Source organism: Myotis nattereri (assembly GCF_964212035.1).
Source record: "Myotis nattereri genome assembly, chromosome: 8".
Taxonomy (NCBI): domain Eukaryota; kingdom Metazoa; phylum Chordata; class Mammalia; order Chiroptera; family Vespertilionidae; genus Myotis; species Myotis nattereri.
In genome coordinates, this window is record NC_138083.1 from 16012131 (window position 1) to 16021734 (window position 9604).

Consider the following 9604-nt stretch of genomic DNA (forward strand, 5'->3'; position numbering starts at 1 on the left):
GGTTTTAATGTCTCCCCCCCCCCCTTTTTTCCAACCCTTCTCTCGCTTCCTCCCTCGCTCCCCATCCCTCCCTCTCTATTTCCCTCCCTCTTTCTCTCCCCTCCCCCCCCCCTTTCCCCAGGTTCGCGAGTGGAGCCCAGCCTTATATGGACTGATCGCTCGGGCAATGGCCCATTTTTTCCTCGCCACCAGCCGCCACCGCGCGCCGAGCGGCCGCCGAAGCCTGAGCTGACGCCGCCTTGGCACCCCTCCTGGAGTTACAAACGAGGCCTCGCGCTCGGGCCGCCCAGCTCCCTGCATCCATTTCCGAGTCTTTGCAGAGAAGAGAGAGGCGCTGCCAGCGCTGGGCTTTATCCCCCCTCCCCTTCCCCGTAGGTTTTTTTTTTCTTCTGTTTTTTTAAAAATAATTATATCAATAATTAAAGCCCATCCCTCTCCCCTTTCCCATTCCCTCCCCCCCACCACCCCCTCCCCGTCCCAACTGGGGAGCGCCAAGAATTGGCCAAGTGAAGCTACAACTTTGAGGCATACGTTCCGAGGTCCCGAGCCATGTCGCTGACCAACACAAAGACGGGGTTTTCGGTCAAGGACATCCTGGACCTGCCGGACACCAACGATGAGGAGGGCTCGGTGGCCGAGGAGCCGGAGGAGGAGAGCGAGGGGCCAGAGCCCGCCAAGAGGGCCGGTCCTCTGGGGCAGGGCGCCCTGGACTCGGTGCAGAGCCTGCCCCTGAAGAACCCCTTCTACGACAGCAGCGACAACCCGTACACGCGCTGGCTGGCCAGCACCGAGGGCCTCCAGTACTCCCGTAAGTAGCGAAACTTGGCTGCCTGGGTCGCGGCCGCCTCTATGCCTGGGGCCGCAGCGCGGGAATCAGTGGGGGGAGAGAGAGAAAGGCGCTATTGGAGCCCGGATCCTCCACCCTGCGCTCCTGCCAAGATTTGTAAAGCTTGTTTAGGATGCCCTGACTGTTTCCTTCTCATCAAGCGCTCCCAGTCCCGTAAAAGGACTTGGTCTCAGATTTTTTTTTTTTTTCAAAGAGAAAAATTAAGAGAAACAGGGCAGGGGAATAGCTCCCAAGGTTATGGAAGCCCACCGGGACTGTAGCTCCCCAGTCCCCTAAGGACAGCCAGAAGAGGCTGGCCAGGAGCCCTGGAACCAGCCGGCCAAGCACTGGGTACCGGTAGAGGGTGGGGAGGGGGGTGCCTGTTGGTCCGGGTATAAATAGCTCACCCTGGCCCTTGGCCGATCATAGAGGACGCTTTGTGTGGAGTGGAGGGTGTCAAAAAAGTCCGAAAACAAAAAAAGAAAAGCCCCCCAAATCTGCCTTAAATGCCAGAGCTGATCAATGCCCGGCTTTTCTTTTAAAAATCTGCCCACGTCTCTCCGGAAAGAAAGCTGCTTAAGGGGGCAGAAGCCCTTAACCCGCGATGATCTTCCCCGCGCGCCACTCCCCCCAAATATGCGCCCACACTGTGCGAACCCCCAGAAACATAAGCCCTGAGTCCCCAATCCTGATGCTTCCCCTCTTTCGCCTGGCGGATGCCAAGGGCTCCATCAGGCGTGGAGCAGAGCGGGGGGAAGGGGGGGTGCGGGGGGCCAAGGCGAAGGCAGTGGGCTCGGCCGCAGGGCGCGGAGGACCGATGGCGCACGGAGGCTCCGGGCGCGCAGGGTCCGGCTGCCCTGGCGCGCGGCCTCCCGGCGCCTGACGCGCTTCTCTCTCCCTCAGTGCACGGGCTGGCGGCCAGCGCGGCGCCCCAGGACTCCAGCTCCAAGTCTCCGGAGCCTTCCGCCGACGAGTCACCGGACAATGACAAGGAGACCCCGGGCGGCGGGGGGGACGCGGGCAAGAAGCGGAAGCGGCGCGTCCTCTTCTCCAAAGCGCAGACCTACGAACTGGAGCGGCGCTTCCGGCAGCAGCGGTACCTGTCGGCGCCCGAGCGCGAGCACCTGGCCAGCCTCATCCGCCTGACGCCCACGCAGGTCAAGATCTGGTTCCAGAACCATCGCTACAAGATGAAGCGCGCCCGGGCCGAGAAAGGTATGGAGGTGACGCCCCTGCCCTCGCCGCGCCGCGTGGCCGTGCCGGTTTTGGTCAGGGACGGCAAGCCGTGCCACGCGCTCAAAGCCCAGGACCTGGCAGCCGCCACCTTCCAGGCGGGCATCCCCTTTTCGGCTTACAGCGCGCAGTCGCTGCAGCACATGCAGTACAACGCCCAGTACAGCTCGGCCGGCACCCCCCAGTACTCGACAGCACACCCCCTGGTCCAGGCCCAGCAGTGGACTTGGTGAGCGCCGCCCCTCCGAGACTCGTGGCCCTGGGCCCAGGCTCCACCCCGGCTGCAGCGGCCGTGGCGAGGAGAACTTGGTCCTGGTTATTATAATAATTATCATCATGGAGTCGAGTGAACTCGGGCTCCGTTGGGGAGGCGCCGGGACGCTGCCTGCACCTCCTTGGAGTGGCAGACCCACCCGCCCAGAGCCGCCCGGCCCCGCGCTCCTTTTGAACCTTTGAGAGGGTGAACTCCTTCAGCCGTGTTTACAGAAAGTTTGCGCAGCTCCGCTCCTTGGCCTCTCCGCGGAGGGGAGGGGTGGGGCCCAAACCGACTCAGCGTGAACGTCCCGACTCCGGAAGGAGAAAAAGACCCACCCCCTCCCCTGCCCCCTGCTTTTGTGAATTTTGTTAAATATGTTCGCGTGAGTAGCGATCTTGTCAGCAGTCCTCTTTTAAAGCAAGTGGAGAACGTTAACGTATAGAGGATCTCTGTCTCCCTTTTATAAGAAAATGCTAACTATTTATGGCCATGTGAACGTTCTGACAGCTGGTGGCAGATTTCGCTTTTCGTTGTAAATATCGGTGGTGATTGTTGCCAAAATGACCTTCGGGGCGGGCCTGTTCTCCCTAGCGGCCCACCTCCTTTCTTTGTGGTTTGTTTTGGTTTGCTTATGTTTGGTTACCTCTGTTTCCTCCTCTTTTTTTATTTTGTTCAGTGCAGACATTTCTCAAATATAAAAAAGGAACATGTATAGGCGCGAAGCCCCCTGCCCTATCACCCGGGTCCTGAGCCCCCAATTTGGGGCTCAGTGGTTCCGTGAGGTTCCCTAAGAGCGCCGGGCGCTGAAAGCTTTCGATTTTTTAAATAAGAATTTTAATAAAAATCCTGTGTTTAAAAAAAACCCACGCCCGGCCCTCCCGTTTGTCCTATTTTGTCGCCCTGCGCCAGGCCGAGGCTTCGGGCAAGGGCCCCGGCCAAGCCGCTTGCAGCTCTGTTCCCTGCGCTTCTCTTCTGGGCTGGGAGCGGGGGCCAGGCCAGGGGTGCCTGGGGCGCAGGGAAGGCCCCCCGGACGGGCCGGTTCAGGCCCCGAATCTCAGACCCCCGCTGGGGAGCGAGCTCTTGGCCTCGGGCCTTCGAGCCGGCAACCTTCGCCCAGGGTCGCCCGCCGGCCCTGGCGCCTCTCCGCCGGCCGCGCGCGCGGTCTGAATCCGGGGCCGCGGCGTCCTGGCTTTGGCACAAAAAGTGACTTTGGAAAATGCAAAGGCGAGGGAGCAAGCCCCCCTCGCTCGCCCGAATCAACGAGTGGCCCCTTCAGCCTGAGGAGCTGTTGAAGCCACTACACTCGATGACTTTCACTTTGTTGCATTTGATTTACCTCGCGCTAAGGGGGTGGGGAGGCGCTGAGGCTGAGGCTGAGACTAGTCGGCTTTCTCTCTATCCCCACCCCCTTTTCAAAATCCGCGACCCGAGGCGGCCCCGGAGACCGCCCCAAGATCTGGGCTCGGGGGCGGGAGGGGGTTCGGGGAGCTCTAGGCTTTGGCTGTAAGGAGGGGCGCCAGGGAGGTGAGTGGGGTGCTGTGCCTCCTCTAGGCTCTTTGGCTTGGGGGAGCCGGGGAGCAGGAGTCCGCGGCAATACCTGCTAACAGAGGCTCCCCCTGCCTTCCGCCCCCACCCACCCTTCCTGCGCTCCAAGCCCCCTGACCTGGGACTGGATCCCCATTCTCGTCATCTCCTACCCTTTGGCTGCGCGCAGTGCCCTAGGCCAGCTTTTGGGCCTGAAGTTGGGTGCATTGCTTGCTAAAAAGTTGAGTTTGAAGGTGGGGTGGGTGGGGTGCGCCGGCCCCCAAGACTGGGATGAGAGGAGCGTAAAGTGAGCGAACAGCCCCGGGTGCGCCCAGGGGAGGGCGCGTCGGCCCTTCTCCGGGAGACAACTGGTTCCATCCCGCTTTGCGGATGCTGGTGCCCACCTGCCACGCGGGCTCGCGCGGACCTGGGAGGAGGGGGTGCCGCGCTCTGACAGCTCACGGATTTCCGAAAGCGCACGAGGCTCTGTAGCTGAGAGCCAAGCGAGCCCTCCGAGGCGCCTCCGCGCTGAAAGCCTGTCCCCCGGGAAGTTGTCCATCTCCGTCTCCAGCTCCACTCCGCGCGGGTGGCGGGTGGACGGGGAGCGGGCGCGGGGAGGCGGCGGTGAGGAGGCCGAGCACAGGGAGCGGTCCCAGCTGGCTTCTCGCTCCCCCTCTAGGTGGTGATCAGCTTTAATTCAATATCTAAAGCAAACATGATTATCCGTGTGACCAACTCTGCGCGTCAGTAGCACTCAGCGGTCCCCGCCCAGGGACGTGATTAAACGCTCCTCCCGCCTCGCCCACCCGCCTCGGGTAATCGGGGGCTCGGAGCCTTTCTCTTCGGCTCCCGCATGTCCCTTCCCAGGTGCGGGTTCCTCCGGGCCCGCCCAGGGCTTCCAGACGCTGCAAAGTCTCCCCTTGTTCCCCGCGCTGGCGTGGAACTGTTCTCGCTGAGTGGAGGCCAGGAGGACTCTGCCCTCCCCGCTTGTTGTGCAACAGCGGATGCCCGAATGCCGCGGTGCCAACCACTGAGCATCCTGCTCCCAACTTTCCTGTAACCGCCACATCCTCCGCAGGGAGGTGCGCGTGCAGAGCCCCTGGGACGGGGGTTGTCAGGAGGCCGGAGGCCCAGCCCCAAGACCACAGCCTTTGACCCCAGGGCTTCCTGGGCCGAGGTGGACCATGGGAGCTTCCAGACTGCCGAGCGGGAAGGAGGCTGCGTGGAAAGTCCCAATCCTCGCAGGGCTCCCCGTGTGTGCTCTGGGGCAGTGGCCAAGCCCGTGGGCCTGCGGTTGGGGTGTGCACTGAGCGGCAGGGAGCCAGGGAGGTGGGCCCGGCACCCGCCCCCTCTGTCCTCGGGTCCCCATGGAGTCAATAAAAGCGCCCGTGGAGCCCTGTGTGGCCCTAACCCCCGCGCCCTGGGAGCGCACCCGGCGGCGGGCCCGCTTTGGCAGTCTATCTTCGCCCAATCTACAGCGGGCCGCACAAAACGGCACAATGGGGGCGCTGGGAGCTGGGGATGTTAGAGGCGTGCATATTAAAAAGGGACAGAGAATGGGTCTCTGGGGACAGAGAAGGGAAGCAGAGGGGCCGCCCTCCCCCACCCACCCCGCACCATTCAGCGCGCTTATCGCGGGCAGTGAATCCCGGAGTCAGGCAGAAGTCTCCTTGGGGTTTTGTTGGGCCTGTCACTGGGTCCCTTTGTCATCCACGGGCTCCATGCTGGATTCCATATGGCCAGCTGGGCCGAGGGAGCGCGAGGAGGGACCCGCACAAAACCCAAATTGTGTCCGGCTTTCAAACCCTTTATTGTTGTCTGTGAAAGGAAGACGCATTAAAAATTCGTGCTATATCTATTGGGGAGGAGGTGGGAGGAGGGGAAAAAGCCACCCCTGTCTTTGATGGCTTCAGAGGGCGCCTGCCCGCCTAGGCCCCGACACACTGAGAGCTGGATCTCTCCTCTCCTCCCTTCTCCCCCCACCCCTCTCTCTTTCAAGAGATCTCTCTCCCACTTCCCCCACCCCCCAACCCAACCCCCCATCTTTTCTACCAAATATCAGCTGTAACTCTAGGCACCTTCAGTATCTGGATGCATTTCGGGCACTTTGCGTGTCTGGCTCCTCAGAGCCGGCAGCGAGGCTCCCCTTGTCTGGGAGCCTCGCATCAAAGCCTCGGACTGTGCCGGGCTCAGGAGGCTGGGTGCCAGGGCCTGGGGGATTCTTGGCCCTCTCCGGCTTCGCCGTCCCAGTAGATGAACCTCCAGCGCCCTGGTTCCCGCTTGGATGCGTCCTGACGCCCGGGCGCCGGGAGCCGTCCTTGCACGCATTGCCTGGAAAGGCTCAGGGAGGCCCAAGGGGATCTCAGGCCTGAGCCCAGCTGGTTCCGAGCCGTGTCGTGTCCTCTCCGCAGGCAGCACCACTCGGTTACTAACACTTCGTCATTGGAATTGTGCACAGGGGTCCCACGGGGATCTGGGTGTTAGGAAAACCAATTTAAAACTTCTTTTACCATCTTCACCTTACCCCCAACCCGGGTAGGAGGAGAGAGGGCCTTCCTCTTCCATTCTTAATGTCTCTGGCATCGTTTTGTTAGCAAAATTCAGCAACAGGGAGACAGAGCAAAGCTTCCACGGAACGTGGCCGTTTGCGCCTCACCTAGGCAGCCCACGTTGTCACGGGGCAGTGGGAGATCTTCCGGGCCACGTCCCTCCCCAAGAACTGGCTCAAACGCTCCCATAAGCAGCCCAAACAACAACAAAAACCGTGTGCTAGACAGAAAGCTCATGCGAGTGCGGTGGAAAGAAAAATAGAACCCACAGGTGTCCCCCCCTTGGGGCAATGTGATTCTGCCCTAAGGAGCAGAACGGAGATGGTGGGAATTATGGCTAATCCAAAATCTGGGCACCCCCCTCCTTTCCTAGTTAGTACCACTGTGGTATTTAATAGAATCAGATAACTTGATAAGAACCCCCTTCTCACCACCACCCCCCGCCCCACTCCAGCCAGGGAAATCACTTATTTTTCTTACCTATTGACTGTTGGGCTTAGTTGAGACCTGGGGTGGATTTCTCCAGCCTTTTCAAGAGCCTGGTCATTGAAAAACTAATCCAATATTTACCGAACATAAGGACAGTTCTCAGACGTATTTATTAAGGCCCGTGTCTAAGTGATTACTTGGACTGAAGACATAGGCCAGGGGAGGGGCGTCCAGGAGACCCGGGTCCCGGGGGTGAGGGTGGGGGGGGGGGCGTGTCTCCCAACCTAGAGCTGGGAAACCGGGCGTGAACTGGTGAGATGCTGAGGTTCCCCTCCCATGCTTAAGTGGCATGTGGATTGGATATTGTGTTGGCAGGTATTTCAGGAAATATGTACTTGTGGCTTCCTGAGAGGCCGGGCGCAATGACACTCTAAACTGTGTCGATATATCATCTTTTATCCAGGATCTTCAAATAAACCCCTGATCCCCCCAGCGCATTATAGCCGCCGCTATCTCTCTAAGGAAGCGATCTGAGTTTTATTGCTTTCACCAACGCCCCAACTCTCTCTCTCTCTCTCTCTCTCTCTCTCTCTCTCTCTCTCTCTCTCTCTCTCTCTCTCGCTTCTGCGCCCGTGCACAGGCACACACTCACCCTCCCCTCCCACCCGGTCTGGTTTTTAAAGGCTTTAATTTTCTTTTTCCTCCCGGGGGGCATCGTTGTTAATAAAAAGACGAATAGGCCTCGGCGCCGCCCACCGAGCAAGTGGGAAAATGCAAGCCCGCGGGCGGATCCCGCAGACGCACCGCCTCGGGCTGGAGAAACTTCCCGCGCGTCGCCGCCAGGAGGCGCCCGAGCTCCGCGCGCGGCGGCCCCCAAGCCGGATTAGAGCTTTGGAGTCCGCCGGGAGGCAGGAGCGGGCCCGCTCCCCGTGGACCTGCCCTCGCACGGGATGCTTGGAAAGTGCTCGTCGACAGGGGCCATCTGCACTTGGGGGCACTTTTTAGTCTCCCCGTCCTGTCTCCACCCCAGTTCACAAACAGCAGTGAACTGATCCTGGGGTCCAGGCGCGCGCTGGCCAAGAGGAGGGTTCCACAAGGGGCACCAGGGAGCGCCGCGGGCCGGAGCGGTTCTCAGACACATATGGACCTTGTGGGCGAACGCGGGGTGGGCACTTCTGCAAGGGTGCGGTAAGTCCAGGTGGTGCAGGAAGTGAGAGAATGATGAGAAAGTATTCTGTGTTTGGTTTGGGGGAGACGAGAAGGAGTAATGGGAAGAAGAGACCCTCACTTCTCGCCCACCGTCGAGTTGGGGCCGCAGCTATCCCTCCTCACCCCAATCCCAAGCAGGTGCACGTGCGGCGCTCAGCAACGAGAAGCGCAGAGGGAAGTCTTCTGCCCCATCGCGCCTTGCCTGGGCCAAGGGCGAGCGGTGCAGTGGCGCCATCTGACCACCAGGGGGAGACGCCACGCTGACACGCAGATTTGGGGTCTGGGCGATGGAGGCGAGAAAACGCCCCTCACTCCAGCTGAGATTATCTGTATTGAGGCCTCGACTGGAGCGCAGGGGTGTCCGAGACTTGAACTGAGACCAGGCGGTAGATGCCTCCTTCTACCTCCATTCCCGCCCTGTTGTCTTTCTGAGAGGATTCGTCTGGGCAGCAGACCAGGAACCGAAAGGATTAAATTCTTGTGTCCTTCCCCACCACCACCACCACCAAAATAAGGCCTGAAATTTCATCTTTTCCAGTGGATTCAAGAGGTGGAACTCCCATGAAAGGCATTCGTGGCTCCAAATGTTGATCCCTTCACTTTCTTAAGCCCTCCCACCCCCATACCTGCGGGTCCATGTCAGATTAGGGAACATGCAGTGCTCAATTTGGCCGCCTGGTGGCGCGATTGGATAAGAAAAAACTTGCCCATCGGCGCTGCCCAGGATGGAGTGCAGCTCAAACAGGTGCCTGATTTAAGAGATGTCTGGGAAGGTGTCCTTCACACCAGGGCTAAGGTGGTGTGTGTGTGTGTGTGTGTGTGTGTGTGTGTGTGTGTGCGCGCGCGCGCGCGCGCGCGCGCACTTATTTTGGAGAAGGAAGGACCAAGGTTGCTAAATCTTGGTTCCAAAACAATTAAAACGCCCTGCCCTTGAACTTGGAGCCTGGAATGTGACGGAAGAGGCTAAGCTCATCTGTCCCAGCCCAATCCCTTTCTCCCTTACCCCGCCCCACTCGGGCTGCTGATGCCAACACTCGTGTAACTGTCACCATCGTAATCAAAACATAGAACATTTCCACCACCCCAAAATGTTCCTCCTGCCAGAATACTTAGAGGTATCAAGTGAAAATCTTCACGAAAAAATTCCATCCCTTTTCTTGCTGCTGTTTTCACCGGAGGTATTTTGCCTTTGTTTATGAAATAGTACAGAGAAAGCCACACTTACCTGCCCTCGGCCCCCAGGCCTGAAGACAATCACCACCACCACCATTTATTGAGTATCCACTATGTCCTGGTACCTGTTGGCACTTCTCCTCTCATCTGATTGTCACACCCAATCAATCTTTCAACAGGTGAGGAAACTGTCTCGGAGGAGTTAAGCACCTGCTTGTATGAACAAGGTAGCGTTCTCACAAAGAGCAAGTCCAGGGGGTGGAGGTGGGCTTCACCGGGGTGTCCTACCCCATTGCCAGAGAAGAGGGGAGGGTGGGGGAGGGCAAACCCGTCCTCCTGTTCTTCCGAAGGCAGCTGGGTGGCGGGCTTCTCCAGGGAGCAGGCCCCTGCCAGGCCCCAGCCAGG

General features: G+C 59.7%; 1 protein-coding gene across 1 annotated transcript; it reads left to right on the forward strand.

Annotated features, from left to right (window-relative positions):
* Positions 1-549: 549 nt before the first annotated feature.
* Positions 550-2292, forward strand: NKX2-2 (NK2 homeobox 2; the record flags this gene model as incomplete). The annotated part of the gene is made up of 2 exons (XM_081098011.1): positions 550-808; positions 1730-2292. The coding sequence occupies 2 exons, from the start codon at positions 550-552 to the stop codon at positions 2290-2292; spliced, it is 822 nt and encodes a 273-aa protein (XP_080954137.1).
* Positions 2293-9604: the final 7312 nt, after the last annotated feature.